Source organism: Coturnix japonica, chromosome 14 (genome assembly GCF_054131305.1).
Source record: "Coturnix japonica strain WE chromosome 14, WE-NBRP24, whole genome shotgun sequence".
Taxonomy (NCBI): domain Eukaryota; kingdom Metazoa; phylum Chordata; class Aves; order Galliformes; family Phasianidae; genus Coturnix; species Coturnix japonica.
The window spans coordinates 10,880,639-10,901,899 of record NC_140676.1 but is presented as its reverse complement, the minus strand read 5'-3'; the positions used below and the strand labels follow the sequence as shown (position 1 = coordinate 10,901,899).

Sequence of the window (21,261 nt, the reverse complement as noted above, 5' to 3'; positions counted from 1 at the left end):
GAATTTGGGATGTGTCTTCCTATGTGTGATCTTACAATTGCTGCTCAACTTCTTCAGGCTGCTGGAGTCTCAGCTGCAGTCGCAGAAGAAGAGCCATGAGAATGAGTTGGAGTCACTGAGAGGTGAGATCCAAAGTCTGAAGGAAGAAAACAATCGCCAGCAGCAGCTCTTGGCACAGAATCTGCAGCTGCCCCCAGAGGCCCGCATTGAAGCCAGTCTGCAGCATGAGATCACCCGGCTGACAAACGAGAACTTGGTAAGGGCAGTGATGTTGTTGGAGCTGTCATGGAGTCTTACAAGCTTGTCTGTGCCTTTAAGTTCTCACTGGTTTTCAGGTGGCAGCCTCCTGTAAAAGAAGGCTGCTTGAGCACAAGGAAGTCTATTTTTTTTAGGTGAGCTAATGCAAGAAAGAAACGAATGACTACTGGTTAAGTTGTGTTATTTTGAGGAGTGTGTTGGTTTGTGGCACAGAAAAAGCTTGTGGATCTCAGACTAAGGGTGCTGGTTTCAACTGAGTTTAATCATTCCTAAATAGAATCATGGATATGCATGGAACTGTAAAAAAATATTATTGGCATGCAGTGGTGTTAACTCTGAAATGTTATTTTGTTGAAAAATGCTGATGTAGGTCTTTAATTCTTCAGTGTAGCTTTTCTTCCCCTTTCCCTCTGTGCCTGAAGCCACCTGGGTGATCCGCTGTGTTATGAGCTCCAGGTGTTCAGTGTTTTGTTACAGAAAAAGAAACTTGGTTACAGGTTACTTGGCTGTTTGGTGTTCCTTGTTCACTGTACCACATTTCTGTAGGAAGGAGAAGTCAGGTGAAGCAACTTTTCCTCTGAAGGCTTATATTTGTTGTATATGGGCTAGTTCATTTCTGGGGGAATCTTCAGCCCATGCTGAAAAGCCATTTTCCAATCCCTGTTTATTAGCTTGGGAGTTCCTCTGTATTATTTCTTCTTTGTAGTAGAATGCAGCAGGCTACGTAGTTTGCTCTGAAAGTAATGCCTCCTATTTATTTCCATGGAAACTACAACAAATTGCAAATAGCACAATAATACTATTTGATAGAGCAGATTTGCAGCTTCAAAACACTATTTTTCAATAGTCACCACCATTAGCTATGCATTTTTTGCCAGCAGTAATGTACAAGAGCCTGTGTGCTGTGCTTGTAAAAGTCTGCACCCGTGGAGGAGACCTGCTGTGTCACAGCTGCAGTGTATCACTCTGCACCTCACTGTGCTCACATCTGCTGTTTGCCCTGCATAAAAGTTCAGCAAGCATTGATGAGTGAAGGAATTAGTTCTGACCCTTTGCTTCTTGTGTACTTCCATGTCAGACACCATTCTGTCAGACTGCCCCTCTACTGCCATCTGTCCCGTGGCAACAACATGTAATGGAATACTGGTGGGAAGGTTCAGCCTGTACTGCCATAGCACCATCCTCTGACATCATGGGCCAACATCATAAAATAAGAGGCATTACTTTTGGAGTATCCATTGTATTTCAGGGAGAAAATTCAGAGCTCTGAGTGCCATTCCTTTCTCTAAACAAGCCAAGGTGCTATTTAGAGAGTCTTTTTTGCTTACATATGTTACAGAAGTTTTCATTGTAAAGTTGTTGTGTTAGTACCGAGGTTTAGAGCAATAGCCAGTTTAGCTTAATAGCTCTTGGAAAATTAATTGAAAGTGTGTTATAAATATATCTCAGTAGTAACTGACTCCTACTGGTAAAGGTAAATGGTAAATGTTTCCATCTCAGACAGCTCCCTCCTGCTGCACAGTCATGTGTTCTGAGCTTCAGCCTTTTTTCCACCAAAAGAGACACTCATTGCGTTCTGAATTCCAAAGACAACAGAGTCACGCAATTACATCCCAGAGGAGATTTCTTTCTATACAAATGCAGTGAATGTAATTTTACTTGTTAAATACAGACTCGGTATTTCACTACAAACATTTGAGTATTGCAGATCTGCTCCAAACGGAATAGGCTTCTTTTCCAACCATAACCCCAGAGTACAAATAATTCACTGGTTTCCCAGACGTGGTGTTAGACTGACAGTACTTACTGTAGTCCCATCTTTATTAGCATAGGGAAGTGTTCTCTCCAGAGCCATGCAAAGATTATATCCCAGACTTTCACAATATTATTATTGCCCATTTTTTAAAGATCTGACTTCTGTGCCTCATCTACATTAGCTTCTGTCTGGGAAGAGCTGCAGTCACCACACCTAAGAACTAAACTACTTCAAATTAGAGATCCTTGATCTTTCATTAATCTGATTGCATTTATACAGTGCTAAATGAAGTATTAGTGCCTGAAAAGGGAGGGGGAAAAACAATCCTCTACCTATTTTTACAGTTTTATGAGGAGTTGTATGCAGATGATCCCAAGAAGTATCAATCGTACCGGATTTCCCTTTACAAACGGATGATTGTATGTAGATCACATGAATCCCGCTTCTTTGTTGTCTCGTTGGCTATTTCTGGAGCACTAATTGAAAAGCAGGCTGCCTCCCTTTCTGCCTTCCAAAGGAAATCCCCTGCAGAGAGCTTCATGATGCCAATTATATCCTTCACCGCTTTTTTTGTTAGTCTTAGTGTCCTCTGTGTCATCTGTGTCCCTTTTTGACGCACGGTTTTGCTACTAATATGTCTTGCTCTGTGAGCAAAGCAATTTCTTTTTGAATTCTACTTAATTCTGCCTCTGCGCCCTGAAAAGAAGGTACGTGATGCAAAACATGCTCAATTTTCAGGTCCACTCTTTACTTTAAAACTTCAACACGTTTAAATTCAGCTCAGCAAAATAGAGGCCTGATCATACAGATACTTCTAATGTCAATAACGCCTGCAAACATAAGTAGACAAATCTTAGCCTCATTGTTTTTGAAGATCTCCTTACAGTGCTGACAACTGGTACAAATAAATATGTCTGAATCAATGCACTTACAGAGATCTGTAAATAATATTCTTCCTGAACTTGAAGGAATATGATTTATGAGATTCCAGAGCTCACTGAGATGTGTCTGTTTAATTTGTATAGTGGAGCCACAGTGCTTTTAGGAAAGGAGCTCCTGGTCACCTGTGTTCTTATGAGTGCATTGAAGGATCTACTTAGAATAGTACATGTTTTAATAGCTTATTTTGAATGCCTGTTGTGGAATGGCTTTCAGATTTTTTGAAGTATTAGAAGATTTCTGGGGACTGTTCCTTTGAAAGAAAGATACTGCTTTATTGCAATAATAGGTTTTTTTTAGGTGCCAGGTTTGAGCGCAGAATACAAAGATGATTTTTTTAAGACCCCAGTTTCAGTGTAAGGGAATGTGAGAAATGTGATGATGCTAAATGATAGAGAGCATTGTAAGATATGTCATATGTGGAATGGTTTATGATTTTGGTGAATTTGAAGGCAAGTTAAATTCTTTTTGCAGATATTCATTTTATAAGAATATGAAAGAGATAAGTTTGAATAATGAGTCAGTCCTGAAGGCATGAGTAAATGATGCAGAAGTACAGGACGGCTGTTAAATAATAAAGAAAATCATGTCAGTGAGGCATTTGGAAGAGCAAGGAGGAAGCATTAGGGAGATGTGTTTGCAGCAAAATGCCTTTTGCCTTGAGAACTGACCTAGTTTTGAGTGTTTGCAGAGTATACCTGCGTAAGAGCTTTGCCTTTGTTGTGCTGCACAACTTAATAACATTTGCAATATTTGTCTTGTGTTCTAGGCAGTGTACCAGCTTTTAAACCTCAGCCAGCGGATGGCAACACTGTTCAGCTTTCCTCACCACCTTGCAGATTCTAACAGCGCTGATGTTCTGTCACATCATGGCATTTTCTTATGTCTTAATCTGCTTCTCATTTTGATTTGCAGGATTTAATGGAACAACTTGAAAAGCAAGACAAAACTGTTCGCAAGTTAAAGAAGCAATTGAAAGTATTTGCTAAGAAGATTGGTGAACTTGAAGGTACTTTTATATTATGAGAAAAAGATTTTGTTTTGTGTTTTGTGATCCCGCTGTCATCATATTTAGCTGTCTTAGTGGCAAGGAGGGTGTGAGGGCTCCAGCAGCATTAGCCTCTGCTAATTGATTCCAGGAACAGGAGATCCTCTCAGGGCTCCCTTTGTTCCTTTATGAAGCTGCAGAAGATTTGTCATCGTTTGAAAGCAGAGAGTAAGAGGAGGCTGATGTTTCTCTAAAGATGGAAACCATTTAAGAATAATGCTACCTGGCCTATGTATACACTCAAAGACAGTATCTGTTTTTGTCAAGATGAAAGCGACATTAAATAAGAAACAGATAGAAAAAGTATGTCCAGGTTTTCTTTGATTGTGAATTTCTTTATCACTGGAGCCAAGAACGCTGAGGTTGTCTTTTTCTGATTGAGGTTTCATCTTCAGGAGCTGTTGAGACTTGGGTGTGAGAGCCCTCAGATATGGACTAAGCTAGTTCTGTTTTTATGAGCTTCAAAGTGTATTGCCTTAGGATCTCATGACCGAAGAGACTGAGAGATTTCTATGTCTCTGCATAAGTAAAATCATTGTAATTGTTAAAAGCGATTAATAATGTTAAAAAGTTGAAGTATTAATTTGTTTTTAAATAATTCAGATCTTGATCTTTCTAAAGCTTTTTATGGTTGTCTGTTTTCTCTGGAAACAAACTTAGTAACTTACAAATTCTTCAAAGGAAGAATGCTGCCCCAGGATGTATTTATCGAGAATCAGCCCTCTTGTTTAATGGAAATTTTGTTGCTAAGTGTTACCCCAAACCAACAACAAAAAAAATCCACATTTCTTAGTTTTATATGCTGGAGTTCTTCATTAGAAATGTAGAAGTTTCTTCCAGTTGGCTGTCTGGAAGATATTATAATGTTTTTTATTTCCCTTCTGAAGTGGGTCAGATGGAGAACATATCACCTGGACAAATCATTGATGAGCCTATTCGTCCAGTTAACATTCCACGGAAGGAGAAGGACTTCCAGGGGATGTTGGAATACAAGAAGGAGGATGAACAAAAACTAGTCAAGAATCTTATATTAGGTAAGTGTCTTTCTCATTTGCACCCTTCTTTGCACTCACACAGTCTGACAATTAAAGCAAATGATGAGAACATAGAAGTTGCATAGCATGTTTTGGTTTTGACAGCATTCAGTTTATCTAAAATTCCTAAATGTCTGTTGCAATGAAATATCTTTCCTGATTAGTACAGGGCAAGTTAATATGTCCATGTGTTTTTAGCAAGCAGTTATATTTTATTCTGTTCAGAAATTTTACCAAGAAAGTGGCTTGTGTTCTAAGCTCTGCTGTTAATTCTTCACTGGCCACATATAGACACACAGGTAGAATTAACTGAGAAGTTGCATAACACCTTCCAGAGAGTTTACACTTAAAATAATGTGTTTGTTTTTCCCAAGATCTGAAACCACGTGGGGTAGCAGTCAACCTGATTCCAGGTCTACCAGCATATATTTTGTTCATGTGTGTACGCCATGCGGATTACCTTAATGATGACCAGAAAGTGCGTTCATTGTTGACTTCCACTATCAATGGCATCAAAAAAGTGCTGAAGGTCAGTCTGCTTGGTTTAGGAGAATGTTAAATTAAAATTTATCTCTGATTGTATGTTAGGTAAAGTGGATATGAAGTGTTTATCCAGCATTTCATTGTTTTATTCCTCTTACTAGTCTTTGTTGAAATGTGTTTGTTTTTATCTTCAGAAAAGAGGTGATGACTTTGAAACGGTGTCTTTCTGGCTGTCCAACACCTGCCGGTTTTTGCACTGTTTGAAGCAATACAGCGGAGAAGAGGTAAGCAGTGCTCACACTCCAGTTTCTTTGCTCTATAATACCATTGTCAGCACTACACTTTAATTCCTGTAATAGCTCCAAGTCTATTCAAAGTCTCTTAAAACAGCTACTCTTTCTGGAATGATGGTGATGACATCAGTGGAAAGAACTAGGAGATAAAGTCTGATCCCATTTCACTTTATTGCAGATTGAGGCCCCAAAGGTTAGATAGCGTTGACTCCTGAAAGTGCCAGCTCAGATTTATTTGAAGAATTTTTGGTAACGATGTTAAATGCTTTAACTATGGTATTACAGACGGTTTTAAGTTTGGAGGCTACAGTATGTCTTATTCCTTCTTTAGACTTACCTGTGATTTTGGCAATAAATGACTAGATGATAATGTCCAGGTTGGAGTGGGAGGGCAGAAATCTGGAAAGCTGGCACTTTGTTCCTATGTCACATACTCAAAGTTACAAGTCAAGGAAGCAGGCTTGCATAAGTCAGAACTGAAGATCAAAACCTAGTATTAGATGCAATCAGAACTTCCAGACTAAAGTTCAGAGGTTGCAGCAATTACTTTGAGGTATTTGTCAGTTGTGTTAAAAAATCTAAATACAGGTTTTATTTGATGTTCTTGTATTCCACTGAAGCAATTGTTTCTGTGATTTTATTAATGCAGGGGTTTATGAAGCATAATACACCTCGTCAGAATGAGCACTGCCTCACCAATTTTGACTTAGCTGAATACAGACAAGTCCTGAGTGACTTGGCTATTCAGATCTACCAGCAACTGGTCCGCGTGTTGGAGAACATTCTGCAACCAATGATTGGTAAGGCAGAGTTGAATTCCTTAACCTGTAGTACTAAAAGGAATATTGTGATTCAATAACATGCTGTATCTTATATTTATCGCTGAATGATCCAATTTTATTAATAGTTCTTAGGGTATTCTGCTTCTAGATGACAAGGACTGTAAAGTAAAGGTTGGATTAGAAGTGGCTGGTTCTTCTGGCAGTGACAGAATAAATCAATTTATGTTGTAAATGTTTGTCGTAAGTCATGCGTTTACAAGAGAAACCACTGCTAGAACAGTCTAATGTTTGTTAGGAAAACACATCTCTTGGAAAAATTGGACTTTAATTACATGAGAAATCATAATTTTAAGTGAATATGGAGGAGAAAGTGGCTGGCCATCATTATAGGCAGCAGTCAGCAACTAAATAGCCAACAGTGGTGAAGCTCATGTTCAGAGAGGGTTTTTCATTTCATTTTTTTTGGTCAGATGGTGTTCTCTTAAATTTTCATTATGATTTTTGATCAAACCATTTAGAAGAGTGAAACAGCTCTTGGTATGCTGACTCTGCTGCTCATACATCAGGTGGATGAAAAGAGTATTATGCTGAGCTACTGTTACACCTTCCTTTCTGACACTTATGCTGGAATATCCTGTAAAATGCTGTCAGCTCAGATTTTGTAAAACATAGTAGGACCCTGAGAGAATTGCTGGAAGTCATGGTAGAGTGTGGTTAGCAGAAAGCCCAACGGGATTTTTCTGGGTAAATAGCCAGCAGGATCTTGCTGGTTTGCACAGCGAGCTTGCACATAGACTGCTTTCAGTCATTAAAATAATGGTGTCAATTTTATGCAGTTTCTGGAATGCTGGAGCATGAGACTATCCAAGGTGTCTCAGGGGTGAAACCAACAGGGCTGCGGAAGAGAACATCCAGCATTGCTGATGAAGGAACCTACACTTTGGACTCCATTATTCGACAGCTGAACTCTTTCCATTCCGTGATGTGTCAGCATGGAATGGATCCAGAGCTGATCAAACAGGTTGTCAAGCAGATGTTCTACATCATTGGGGCTGTAACACTTAATAATCTTCTCCTGCGCAAGGACATGTGTTCGTGGAGCAAAGGAATGCAGATAAGGTGGGAGAGCTTTTGTCATACTTTTCTTGAACATGCTGTTGAAAATGTTAGTGAGCCCTTGGCTGTAATTTGCTACTTCCTGTGGTAAAGACACCTTAGGCTGTTCCTGCATTTGGCTGCAGTTGGCCAACGCATTCTACTGGCATGTGCCAGGAAACGTAGCCAAGGCATTCCCTCCCTTGGGTAATATTGTAAAGCATCACTGAGCATTTGTATGAACAAAATCTCATTTGCCTTTAGGAACAGAAACAAATGGGGAAAGGCAGTGGAAGTCTTGAGCCATAGTTTCTGACTGTTTTGTAACTCAAAATGTCCTGCCTTAACAGGAGGGAAATAGAATGAAGATAAAATTACAGAAAACGACGAGTATGAAGTGGAAGCATATAAGGAGAAAGAAACTCTGAAAGAGAAATGGATGTGCTTTTGATTTAGCAGTAATTAAGCACTAATGTTTTTGTATTCTTAACTCATTCAGGTACAACGTGAGTCAACTTGAGGAGTGGCTACGTGATAAAAATTTGATGAACAGCGGGGCCAAAGAAACACTGGAGCCCCTCATACAGGCTGCACAGTTGTTGCAAGTGAAGAAGAAAACAGATGAAGATGCAGAAGCCATTTGTTCAATGTGCAGTGCACTGACTACTGCCCAAGTAATCAAACTCATTCTCTTTTTGCTGTCTCTTTTGAGCAGTTCTCTGCTCTGCTGTGTTTGTTAGGCCTGCACCGCTGTCACAGACAGGTCACAAATTGCTAACGTTGCTTTGAGTTTGTATAACTAAACAGATTAAATTGGAAGGGTGATAAAAAAAGGACCAGGTCTGATGCTCAAGATAAGTTTCGACCAATTGAGAGGAAACTCAGTACACTGTGCAGTGTGTAGCACTACACTTAGTCTCACGATACAAAAATCTTCATAGAAAAGCCTCCACTGGCATCTCGGTTCCCCAGGTAACTCCGCCTGGGATTAGGAAATTATCTTTCTGCCATCTGAGTTGGCATCCATTTAAGATAATGAACAATTCGGGCAGAGCTGTTGTCTCAGGGTTTGCAGAGAAGAGTATTAAGTTCCTGTACCCATTAGCCTCAGAAAGGCCGAGCCAACTGTATCTCAGTTGGCAGCACAGCTGAAGGCTTCTCCATGGGAAAGCTTAGCTTTTGTAAAGACAAGCTGCACTTATTTTAACTATGCAGCATATGCTTAGAATTCTTGTAGTAATAACAGGATCCAAGCACCTTTGGTTATTAGTGAACATTGTTATCAGGAAAAGAAACAAGTTTCTGTTTCTTTCATAGTGATGTCAGCAGTAGCAGTGACGTTGGTACAGCTGTTCTGATTTAGTAATGCACCAGTTTAGCTCTGAACTGAAAGGTGTAATTCCATGTGCTTCGAGTGTTTTCATTCTGTTGAAAAGATTGTTTTAAACAGAAAAAAAATGTAAAAGACCAAAGAAATGATTGATTTATGTAAGTTTTAGATGTTTAATTCATTGCTATTCAAAGGCTCTGTGTCACAGTTCAGTCTTCTAGTGGCTACAGCCCTGCATTTAGAGGAATAGCTCGCTCCCTTGAAATACAGTGAGGTGGTAAGATTCTCTTGAATGGAAGCTACAGAAGGTCATAGGGAGTCAAAGCTAGGAAGAGAAGTGCAGTGTGTTTTCAGAGCATGTAGGAATGCAGTGAACTGTTTATCATAAAATTATGGAATCACTCTGACTGGAAAAGACCTTAAAGATCATCGAGTCCAACCACGGCCCAACTGTACCACCCTAAATCGTCTGACTTAGCCACAGTTTGCTATTTTCCCTGTGCATGGAAGAATTGGAGTTTCTACCTCCAAAGAGCATGTATTCTAAAGGGGCAGGTTTACAAATAACTTTGAATAGGTAATGCCACTTTGTATGAATCAATAAAACGAACAAAAATGAATACTTTATATTTTAAAAATAGCTCATGTAAAAATGCATTTGTAACTGTAGACTTATTGGTAGAATGAAACTAAGGATGGTTGTTCTTCTTCACAGATTGTGAAAGTGCTGAATTTGTATACTCCAGTTAATGAATTTGAAGAGAGAGTCTTGGTATCGTTTATACGTACAATACAGGTATGGCTTTATCTTTTCATTAAACATCTTCTGGCTGTTTCTAAGAAACCCTTTGATGATCCTCACAGCTTGTGTCCTGGAGCCTTTTAGGCTTTTTAGTCTTTTTTGTTGTCTTCTATGCTGAAAAGGTGATGTCAGCCTTAAAATCTTAAGTGGTCACACTGTACTTCCTCCAGACTTGGAAGGGAATGTTAGTTTCTCCCTCAGTACGTGTGAGATTTCCAGAAGAAGAGAGGGTTTTGTGGTTGCATATCTGTGTATATGCAAACACATCTAAATACTCACTTTTCAAATGATAAGATTTGGAAACGCAGATTTACTTCTGTCAGACCTGTGTCTGCAGGAGAATTTCCAACTGCTTTGAAAAGCGAGGCCTATGTACGTTCCAGAGCTCTTCACTTCGTCCTTCTAATTTCATTTATATTTATGGAAATGAAGAATCCCCAGAACTCCAAAATGAAAAAGCAAGTAGGGCAAAGGAAAAGAAACAATGATCTTTCTGGTTTGTTACAAATCCAGATGCACTGCTAGCGTAGTAAGGGAGAATGGGAAGGTAGAACTGAAGCAAAGCTATAATTCTGCTCCCTGCAAAGATGTGGTTATCTGATAGTGCCTTTGTTTTCCCTTTTGCAAGGAATCAAAATATCTTCAGATTGTATTTTAAGGGAAAGATACGCAAAACTAACACCAAAATTAACCATACTTTAATCATTTAATTGTTACAAGTGTTACCGATTACCACAGTATATGTGTATCCACACCTCTGAACACCCAGATGAAGTAACACCTTGCCGCAAGATGATTGTTGTCATTGAAGGAACTGAATGCTAACATAATCCCTTTCCTATCTTTACAGCTGCGTCTGCGAGACAGGAAGGACTCTCCTCAACTACTCATGGATGCTAAACACATCTTTCCTGTTACTTTTCCATTTAATCCATCTTCCCTGGCATTAGAAACCATCCAGATCCCAGCCAGTTTGGGGCTGGGCTTCATATCACGTGTCTGATCCTAAGGATGTTCTGTCAGTGTTAGGTGGAGAATTGTTTGCCTGATATCATTGCCCATTAAAACATAGTGAGCCACTGAAAACACATTTTTGAACAAACAGTCTCCATATGCTCAGATTTGTTGTGAAAGTAGCTGGGAAACTACACAACAGCAGCACAGGTTGAAGGCTGATAGAATGATGTATGTTTGTGTTCAGTCACTGCACTTAGGAGGACATCACTGAATGATTCCAGAAATGGAAATTGGGTTTGGACAAAAATCGTGTCTTCAGCTGATTAGAGACGTTTTTAGATCTTTAGTAACATATTTAAATAGTGTAAATTAAACTCCACATATAACCTTCTCATGAGCAGGGACCAATGGGGACAGTCCCAGTGGCTCCCAGTGGAAGACGTAAAAGTAAGGCATTTTGTAGTAGAGTCCGCAGTCACCTGGGAGCCTGTTACTTTTAATTTGTAAAAACTGGAATGGAGAAGCAAAAAATTGCAATATATAAAATGATTTCTTAAACCACTTCCTCGTTTATGTCAGTTTGACATAAACTCTAGTGATAAGTCTTATAGCTTACTGTATGCTATAACATAGGTGTTCATTTGTTAGTAACGTGGTTTACCAAGCATATTAAATTGCCGCTGCATATTGTGTTCTTTTAAAGGTGTGACAGTATCATGATAGGCACTAAAAATAAGATGCTTCATTTTGGGTTGTCAACCTTATTTACAGTCCAATGCAGTCTGTTATTCTAACTGGACTTTTGCAGATGTTATCAAATATCGACTGTAAAGGAAAATGGTAACTAAGCACAAGTAGCACACTGGAAATTACATGTTTAGGGGTTATTTTTGTTTAGTTTTGCTTTTTATTTTTTATTATTTTTTAAGTAGTTATCTGAGAATACAGAATCTTGGAGCAGATGATCAGAAATGAGTCACAATCTTTGTATTTATGTAGATTTTTTAGCACGTCCCGTGTTCTTCTTTGTTTGTAGACCCCAGGGATGACAGCGTGTATATTCTGCATAACGTGTTTTGTTGCCACATCTGAAAAACAGAAAAGAAACCTTAAGATTGTGTATATATGTTTTCCTTCATATTCATATTTGAGAGGAAAAGGTGACAGAAAACTTCTGTGGTAGTGCAGGAATCATTCATTGAAAGGTTGGCCAACAAAAACGCAAAGTAAGTTTTGACTGTGATGCTGTCCTTGACTGCCATTGGTGCTGATTTAATGGTTGGAGATCCGGAGTGTGTAATGAGAAATGGAGTTAGTGGGGCTATGGCACATCCAGCTGGGAGGGTTTTCTGTCTCACACTCCTCAGATGTGTTTCAGAATTCAACCTCCGTAAGGTTCCAATCCTGCCCTTTACAGCGCGTCCTTTGTGGCGTGTGGCTCAAATATACACATGGGGGGAAAAAAAGACACTCACTCTGTTGCATTGTGCAATATTTTTTATGTACTATAAAAACTAGCAACTTAGCATTACAACTATTGAGAAATAATCTAGAGGTACACTATTAGTCTGTTTGGTACTCGGTGTTTGCCTGCAAACTCACAGAAAAAAAGATTGCTTCCAAGCAGACAGAAACGTTTCGGCATTGTTTGACTGCGGGGGCAGACATACTGTTGATACGGTTGCTGAAATGGGGCAGTGTCATCTTAGGATGCTCACGTTGTCTTATTTTCAGATGTATAAAACCTACGCTGTGTTTGATGGACCATGCGAGAGCTGAATATTGCATTGCACAGGTATTTGGGGTGATCCTTGCTGTTGGTTTCGGGTGTCTTTCCGTGCATGGTACACCAAACACTTGTTTTATTTAATATTACTTGATTTCTGAACTACAGCTGCTGCTGAGTGGCTCCAAATAAGATCTATTATACTAAATGTTGGGGTATTGTGGCTCTCAGGCTTTAGGGTACTGTACTAGAGGGAATGGGATGGGAAGGCCTTCACAGCCAAGGGTATGGAGGGCAACATATCAGAACGTGCTGACCTGCATGGTTTTCTCCTTATTGGGAAGCATAGAAATTAACGTTACGGTATGCTCATACTGTCTATCAGGAAATGTATCCACTACGGAAGCATTGGTGTATTCAAATGTACGCCTACCTGTATTTTGTTGATTTCTAAAGTTTGTTTACCTGTAAAAAGCCTTATTGTATCTGTTTCCCTAAGCAAGTAGTGGTTAGTAATTTATAGATGTTATCCTTGAACTCAGTGGTTTGACTGCTATTACTTTTATATCACGTTAAAAGTAGATGCTGCTCGACATGGAAGGAAACGACTGCAGGGTTGGAATAGGGGTGTAATTGGTAAATCACCCCATGTTGTACCTGGCAGTATTTTACATGCACTTTCCAGAAGTAACATTTTAGTGTCGGTGTATAATAGAACTTTCACCTTAGGCCTAATATCTCTTTAACCATTGAATAGGGATGCAGAGTTATTTGAATAACTGGGTTGTTTGTTTGTTTGTTTTTTCCTTTGAATCATGGTTATGTTCTTTTCATGTGGACATATCTTTTATATTTTAATTTATTATCTATTGCTATCATAGATTCTATTGGATGCTGGAAAAAACACAACATGATTCTCAGAGAGCCCTTAGAATGACATACAGTTATTGTAGAGATTTTGCACAATTACCTCATTCTGTTGCTGTACCTTTCTTCCAGTGATTGTTTCCTTTGGATGCTTAGCAGAGTCTTCAAGCTGTAAAACACTGATTCCCAGGTTTCAATCTGGGATGGAACATGGAAGTGCTTAAGTCCATTAAATGTGAATGATCTGTTCTACTTATCAGGAGGAGAACAAAACGGGCTCAATCTCAGCGTTGAAGAGTGGGCTGATGGGCAAGTAATGTCTGTTCCTAACTCGGAAACACCAGCATTTGCAATGGGAAGGTCTGTGATTTAAACTGAACGCCTTTCGAGCACTAGGAGTAAACGGGTTGGGGTTTTTTTATGATGCCCAGACTTCACCTGGTAAATCAAAGCCTTGAAATAGATTTTCACTCAATACCACAACAGTACATAGATGAAACCAAAACCTTGTCAGAATGACCTGAGCTCTGATCTGTCGTAGTGTCCGATGTTGTACTTAGTAAATGTATGCATCATAAAAGCTGTAGCCTAATAGCTATCACTGGAAAACGTCCAAATAAAAAGACAGCTGTAAGATTTACCCCGGTTCTGAGAGGTTTTGTTTGTTTGTTTGTTCATTCAGGTCTGTTTGTTTCGCAGTGTGTGGCTGTCAGGCTGTTGGTGAGCTGTGCCCAGGGCAGGCTGCTTCGTGGTGTTTCATAGTGAGCAGGTTCCTATTTCCCTCTGTTTTCCCTATTGGGCCGGGGCTGCCCCCACTCCCCCAGGCTCCTTGGGAATTGCTCGTTCTCAGCAGCACTCGCAGCACAGCGCCTGCGTGTCACCGCCGAGCCGACTCATTTCGCCCTGTAATTATACACCTGCGCTTCCCGTACCTCCCAGCACATGTTTAAAGATGCCTTAACACACAGCGACCGCTGCGGGAGCTGTTGGTGAGCCCGTGCTCGGCCAGGTGAGCGGCGTGGCAGCCGCAGGGCTGCGCTCCTCCCCGGGGCAGGGCGGGGATCCGGCCGAGCTGAGGGCGCTGTCCGGAGCGGGCGGAGCTGCGGGCAGCCGTCTGTCCATCTGTCCGTCCGTCCGTGCGGGGCTGTGCCCATGGCGCTGGCCGAGCTGTACACACAGGTGAGCGGGGCTCTGCGAGGGGGGGCGGCCGATTGGAGCTCCCCGGGACTGCTCGTGCAGCCGCGCAGCTGCTCGGTGATAAAGTTGGCCGCAGCGGAGGCAGAGCGGCTCCGTGTCTCCTCGCCGTGCCCGGGAGATGCCGCTTCCCATTCTGGCTGGGAAAAGTGCGCGTTTCCTGAGCGTGACGTGCAGGTTTGGGGGTTAAAACGAGCGCCCTTCCTCCCTAGTGCAGCTGGTGCGGGGCTTCCCACTTTTCACGTCGTTGTGAGGTGGAGCTGTTTGCTTAACTCCGAATAACAAACACCGTGCGAATGAATATAGCAGAGCCATCGACCTCCTCTCTCCTATCGCCCGGCCGGGTGCCGGCCCAGCCCTGCTCTGCCTTTCGCTGTGCCGTGCCGGGGAAGCGGAGCGATGCGATGCGGGGCGGTGCGGGTCCGCCCGTTTACCTGCGGGGCAGCGCCGCGCTGCACGTTTGCCAATGGAGGCTCCTTCCCCGCGGGGCGGTTCCCGATGGATCAGCGCTGCTCTGATCTGCTTGTCGCCCTCCGTTTCCTGGCTGTGACCCACCTCGGTCCGTTCTCTGGTCCGGGAACGTCCCTTGTTCTGCTGAGGGTCTGCGGTTCTTGTGTTCTTGATGCGTGAAATGACAGCAAAGGCTTCTGCGTAACAGCTGTGGGTAGGTACGTGTGTGCCTTTAAAAGCGAGGACTGTGCAGGAATGACACAGAAGTCAGCTTGTCTTTAAGCACCTCCCGATGAAGACCAGCCTTGTTCAGCGACCCCATAGCGGCCTTCCAGTACTTAAAGGGAAATTAACTTTTTACACGGGTAGGTAGTGATAGGACGAGGGGGGCTGGGTTTAAACTAAAAGTGGGGAGATTAGGATTATGTTACAGGGAGTTTTCAATGTGAGAGATGGTGAGATGGTGGCACAGGCTGCCCAGAGAGGCTGTGGGTGCCCCATCCCTGGAGGTATTCCAGGCTGGGTTGGATGGGACCCTGAGCAGCTGAGCTGGTGCCCCATTTAGTGACTGGCAGCACTGCCTGTGGTGGGGCGGGATGTTTCTGCCAGAAATAACAGTTTCAACACTGAAATGGGAAGGTTTAAAAGTCCCCGAGGTTAAAAGCAGTGTATAAATGCACGGGTGCTGCTATAAGGAGGTCCTGTTAGAAGAAAGGTGGCTGTGTGGCCTCCTGTTGTGTGCATCCATCCTATGGCACAGTGCTTTCTATGTTCAGTATCCTATATTTGAATCCAGGGGAGTGGTTGTCTCAGTTCTACTCGGTGAGATGCTTTCTCTGGTCATTGCTCATTGGAATTCCTAAGAACCAGGGCTCTGCCCAAAGGAGAAGAGAAGAAGGGAAGAGAAAAAACCAAAGGGTGTTTTATTCTTTCCTCGGAGAGGACTTGAGGGGCCTGGCTGCAGCCTGGCCACTGTTCAGCTTCCTGCTCCATGTGTTGCTCGGTGTAGATGCCAAACAGGAGTAGAATGAGCACATCTGAGATGGAGTTTGTTCTCACACTCTTACTTTTTGCTCTCACACAGAATAACTAAAGCACAAAGGTATGGCCCAGTGAAACGGTCAGAGCAAAGAGTAATCCCACTGAGCCCTGGCATCCATGGCACCATTTAGGCTGCAATCCCTGTTTGAAAACTGGCCTTTTGTAGCCTGCTGTTATGGCAATAGCTGAATTGGCTGCTGTCTTGTTTTTTCTCTTTCAGTACAACAGGGTTTGGATTCCTGATAGCGAAGAAGTCTGGCAGTCTGCAGAAATCACCAAAGACTACAAAGCAGGGGATCGTTTTCTCCATGTGCAATTAGAAGATGGAACAGTAAGGAAAGCAGCCTTAATTGCTGTGGGGTTCTCTGTGTAGAAGCATAGGGCACACCAGGCCTAGATGGGTTGTCTGTACTTCCCTTTATGCTCACTGTGCAGTGACCAGAATCATTCAGAATCATTTAATCATTCAGAAAGCTGCACAGTAAATGGCTATTGCTTAAAAATATCTGCAGTTCTACTGCCCATGTCACGTTAGTGTATAAGACTGATATGGAAGTAGAAAGATGACTTTTGAAACAAGTGAAAACTCATTTTTGAAGTAAATCAGAAGAGCAAAGTAAGAATAGCTCATCTCACAGAGATGAAAGCACCATATTACTTTCTCAGTTCCCCAGTGCCTTATGTTCAGTGAGTTGTATGGAGCTGATGAAAGAAAATATCAGACAGCGCTCCACCAGCCCTGTGCCTTCATGCAGAGATAGAAGATCCATTTGTGTTTAAGCAGGGAATGCAGTGCTATTTCCAGTCCTTTCTGCTCGCAGGAACTCGATTACCCCGTCGATCCACCTGCTTTGCCGCCCCTGCGAAACCCCGACATCCTTGTTGGTGAAAATGACCTCACAGCTCTCAGTTACCTCCACGAACCTGCTGTTCTGCACAACCTTAAAGTTCGCTTCGTGGAGTCTCGGCTGATCTACACCTACAGTGGTAAGCAAAGCTGAATGCAAGGTTTGAAAAAGCAAAAGTAACCTTGGCTCACCTGGCTTAGTGGATTGCAGCCCTGCCCATGGCAGGAGGTTGGAACTCTGTGATCTTTAGGGTTCCCTCCGACCCAAATCATTCTACGATTACTGTGCAGTACAATGCAAGTCATCTTTTCCTCAAGTCTTTTAATTCATTCGGTGGGGATTTGTATCCGTGTACCATCGTTTGTTGATCAGAATATTATACCTGGTTTAGACAGTATTGTAACAGTTGTTACCAGTTTTCACTGTGCTAACCTATGTTTTCTTTTTGTTTTGTGCACTTGGTTGCAGGAATAATTCTGGTTGCAATAAACCCCTATAAGCAGTTGCCAATATATGGAGATGCTATTATCCATGCGTATAGTGGGCAAAACATGGGGGACATGGATCCTCATATATTTGCTGTGGCAGAAGAAGCGTACAAGCAAATGGCAAGGTTCAGTGTGCTGATTTACTTCCATAAATAACACTTAGTCAAGCAGCAGTCTGCTTGTTGTAATTTAGATTAACTGTGTATGTGCCATTGGCTGTTATGAGTACCTCTGAATGTGTAACTTAACTAGAGAAGGAATAATTCCTCAACCATCTGAGGAATTTGGGGTAGGAACTAAACAATCTTTAAGGTCCCTTCCAACCTGGGCAATCCTTTGGCTTCTATGACTTGGAACCATTTTTATTTCTGACAAGGGCCAAAACTGTCTGAGCTGTGTGAGTGGCCATGACATTGGCCTAGAGGGAGGTTACAGCCAAAGAGGTGTGAAATAAAAGAGAAGATGAATGGTGGAACTCATACAAGTTGACTGCAATTGTGTTTTCATACCTCTGTTTCATATGTATAACTCTTTCTTATATTTGCACATATATACAAGCATTTCTGACACTTCTGATTTCAACCCTCTGATTACTGGTTTTAGAAACAGCAAGAATCAGTCTATTATAGTCAGTGGAGAATCAGGAGCTGGAAAGACTGTGTCTGCAAGATACACTATGAGATACTTTGCCACCGTGAGTAAGTCAAGCAGCAATGCACAGGTGGAGGATAAAGTTCTGGCATCCAATCCAATAACTGAGGTAAACTTCAGAGAGCAGCTGTCAAATCTGTACTTATTGAGGAGAGGATTCTCTGTTTGAAACCATGAGGGGCACTTTAGTAGCTGACTTAGATACCTGCATTAGAAATTGAGCCTTTGAATGTTCCTGGTGGGAAGAGATGGTCGGGTCAGGAGCACTGAGGCTCTGCCCAGTTTGCCAGCAGCCCTCTGCAGGCACTGGGATGCAAAAGCTTGATTCGTCCACGTCCTGTTAAATAGATGATAGCAGAAAAATATCGAGTGACTTGTTTGCTTTTATTAGAAAATGGCTCAGGTGGGAGAATGTTTCTAATTGTTTCTGTTTATGTTCCATTATATTCTTTGACTTGAGGCTTATTTTCAAACTTGGGCCTTAAAATCCCAGTCTTACAGCTGAATGCTGAGATTGGTTCTTGAGGATCGCAGATTTTAGGAACTTGTGGTTGAGTCATGTTTTGAGAAGCTTATATTTATGAAATATATGAGCAAAACAAGCTCTGCAAGTACATCACTTTGTAGGCTGTTGGCAATGCAAAAACCACACGGAATGACAACAGCAGCCGCTTTGGAAAATACACTGAAATCAGTTTTGATCCGAGCTACCGAATCATTGGAGCCAACATGAGAACGTACCTGCTTGAGAAGTCCAGAGTTGTCTTCCAGGTGGGTAAAATGAGAACGCTTGGTGTGAATGTAGCTACTAATGTACGACCTTTTGGCCCTGTTGGTTTCATACAGAAAATGTGGAGAGATACAATAGATACATGAAATTCTACACAGTATGTCTAGTAAACACATGATTTCTTTTTTTGTAGGAGCTAATCTTGTTTAGAGCAAGAAAATGATTTATTCTGTATCCTTCCTTATGCTGAGTGGAGGATGTATTTCAGGAGCAGTTCCCTGTGATAGTGCCAGAAGTATCTGCAAAGTCTCTGAATTTCACTTGCTATAATGGCATGTGCCAGCTGTGTCTGGAAGGAGTCAGTGTCCAGGGGGTATGGGGAAGCTCTGGTCAGAACTGGCTGAAAATATATAAGGCCAAAGCGTATCATGTGTAACCCATTGCAGTGTCAGATCATAACCGTTATAATCTACTCAAGAAAGCATTAATTGGATATGGCTGCCTTTGTGATGTTTTAGCAGTAATTCAATAGTACTGTAGCTTTTAAATACTATGGAAAATCCTTCTTTGGATCTTCTCCCTGAAAGGTGGTTCATTGAGTTCCGTGAATGACCGCAGGCAGTGCTGCAGCTGGTGCTGCCATGCAGCTGCTCATCCTGGTGCTTTCAGATCTTATTAGTAGATGGGTTTTCAGGTGGAAGGCGTCACGTTAACAGCTCAGCAAATGGTAATGGAAAAATAGCATCTTTGAACATATCACTCTGTGGCAATTTCTTTGCTAAACTGTGTTGCAGTTGTATTCCACCTTCACATATCACTGTCGTTTTACAGCAGTTCAGTATCAAATGTTTTTCTTCTGTAATCTTTCTTTTTTTCATCTGCAGTCAGAGAATGAGAGGAATTACCATATATTTTATCAGCTGTGTGCATCCGCCACGCAACCTGAATTCAAGCATCTAAAGTTGGGTAGGTCTCAGGAAAATGAGCTCCTCCTTTGCAGTGTAGTATATCAAATACTGGGTTTTCCATAGCTAGTGCATTAAGTGCTTTGTGTCATATATATCACAGGCTTACAACTGGACGCAGCCAGTAAGTCTGCTTGTATTAAATGTGGTAGCAAATCACTTGGAACTTGAATGCTGCATTATCATGTGCCTTTGAAATATTATTCTAGTACTGTCTGTGGTGGTAGGTGCTATAATGACAACCTGGGGGCTTGATTCAGAAGCTTTAATGCCACCTGGGAGAGTTAGATCTTAGCTCTATGCACTCATGTCTTCGTTCCTGTTTGCTTGTTGGATCAACTACTGAGATTGCTAGGAATTAGGAATGCTGGTTTGTGTCAGTTAAACTGAGTTGTGCACAGATTTCCCTCCAAAGAAGGGGACCTCCAGCTCTCTGTGTCGGATAGCACCTGCAGTTGTCTACTGTTGCAAGCCTTTAACTATTGGCTTTCCCCAGTCTTGAATTTTCCAGCATTATGAGTTTTTCTTCTTACCTTCAGGAAGCGCAGAAGAATTTCACTATACAAGAATGGGTGGCAGTACAACTATTGAAGGAGTTGATGACAGAGCAAATATGATTGAGACTCAGAAGACATTTGCCTTACTGGGTAATTTCTTGAGGATACTTACTACATATGTATATGTATATATATTCTGAAATGAAGAGAGGTGGATTATTTCATAAATGTTAATATTTTTGTAGTTATTACTAATTTTTTTCCTTAATAGCCTGTCTTTTACACTTGCTTTAAAAGCACTGGGCAAGAGCAAATGACTGCTAGCCATTTGGCATCCATTGTTAATGATCAAAAACACTTAAGAGCTGAGGTCTGCCTGGCCCTTGCGCTTACATACTGCAGATGAAATAGAATTAGGAGCTTCCTTAGGCTTAATGTGGCTTGTGTGAAGACCATATGAGACTCTGGCTGGCACTGGTAGGTGGAAAGGAATTTATGTCTGATCTTTTATTGTATCAGACAGGCAGAAAGTAGTCTTTTCACAGTAGTCTGCAGGGAAGCTATACAACCACTGACTACACAGCAAAGCAAGTAATCAAGCATTGTGCTATTTTAGTTCATTCTACTGTATTTGAGTGCTTAAAATAATTGAGAATTGATTATATTTTTTTTAATTTTAGGTCTGAAGGAGGATTTTCAGATGGATGTTTTTAAAACACTGGCAGCAATTCTACATTTAGGCAACTTGGAAATAACAGCTGTTGGAGATGAAAGGTCATCCATCAATGTAAGGAAGTAACTCACTGAGATACTACATTTTCTTTTCTACTCTGTGCCAAAAGACCTTTAGCAATGTTTTTCTCAATTCTGGGTCTCAAAGAAGCGTTAAATCTGGTATACTAAACTTGAGGGATTTATCTATCTTTGTATGTGTACAAAGTGAGTATTCATGTCAAACCTACTTCTACCTGGCAGTTGTTAGTAAAGCCTTTGGGGACTACTTGCAGGATAAAGGAAACAACATTAT

At 41.5% G+C, this 21,261-nt stretch overlaps 2 protein-coding genes across 20 annotated transcripts in view; both read left to right on the top strand.

The window, feature by feature from the left end:
• Positions 1 to 14,010, top strand: part of MYO5A (myosin VA) — an 88,449-nt gene extending 74,439 nt beyond the window's left edge. For 6 of the 12 annotated variants that reach the window (XM_085515545.1, XM_085515544.1, XM_085515540.1 and 3 more), the window contains 11 exons: positions 58 to 256; positions 2,359 to 2,433; positions 3,869 to 3,962; positions 4,889 to 5,035; positions 5,410 to 5,564; positions 5,713 to 5,802; positions 6,461 to 6,611; positions 7,430 to 7,712; positions 8,188 to 8,362; positions 9,734 to 9,814; positions 10,671 to 14,010. In XM_085515545.1, the coding sequence (XP_085371671.1) occupies positions 58 to 256; positions 2,359 to 2,433; positions 3,869 to 3,962; positions 4,889 to 5,035; positions 5,410 to 5,564; positions 5,713 to 5,802; positions 6,461 to 6,611; positions 7,430 to 7,712; positions 8,188 to 8,362; positions 9,734 to 9,814; positions 10,671 to 10,823 (1,603 nt within the window). In that variant the 3' untranslated portion in view covers positions 10,824 to 14,010. The remainder of the gene's footprint in view (positions 1 to 57; positions 257 to 2,358; positions 2,434 to 3,868; positions 3,963 to 4,888; positions 5,036 to 5,409; positions 5,565 to 5,712; positions 5,803 to 6,460; positions 6,612 to 7,429; positions 7,713 to 8,187; positions 8,363 to 9,733; positions 9,815 to 10,670) is intronic. The other 6 variants (XM_085515547.1, XM_085515546.1, XM_085515543.1 and 3 more) reach the window with 1 other exon arrangement.
• A 299-nt stretch (positions 14,011 to 14,309) lies between these two features.
• Positions 14,310 to 21,261, top strand: part of MYO5C (myosin VC) — a 32,246-nt gene continuing 25,294 nt past the window's right edge. For 4 of the 8 annotated variants that reach the window (XR_014934388.1, XR_004308583.2, XM_015872838.3 and 1 more), the window contains exons 1-9: positions 14,310 to 14,549; positions 16,276 to 16,386; positions 16,877 to 17,042; positions 17,372 to 17,516; positions 17,995 to 18,151; positions 18,670 to 18,813; positions 19,657 to 19,738; positions 20,277 to 20,384; positions 20,915 to 21,021. Coding sequence is in view for 3 of the 8 variants with exons in the window: in XM_015872838.3 (XP_015728324.2) it covers positions 14,523 to 14,549; positions 16,276 to 16,386; positions 16,877 to 17,042; positions 17,372 to 17,516; positions 17,995 to 18,151; positions 18,670 to 18,813; positions 19,657 to 19,738; positions 20,277 to 20,384; positions 20,915 to 21,021 (1,047 nt within the window). In the remaining 5 variants the exon portion in view is untranslated. Of the gene's footprint in view, positions 14,550 to 16,275; positions 16,387 to 16,876; positions 17,043 to 17,371; positions 17,517 to 17,994; positions 18,152 to 18,669; positions 18,814 to 19,656; positions 19,739 to 20,276; positions 20,385 to 20,914; positions 21,022 to 21,261 lie in introns of those variants that run through there. The other 4 variants (XR_014934387.1, XM_085515550.1, XM_085515549.1 and 1 more) reach the window with 3 other exon arrangements.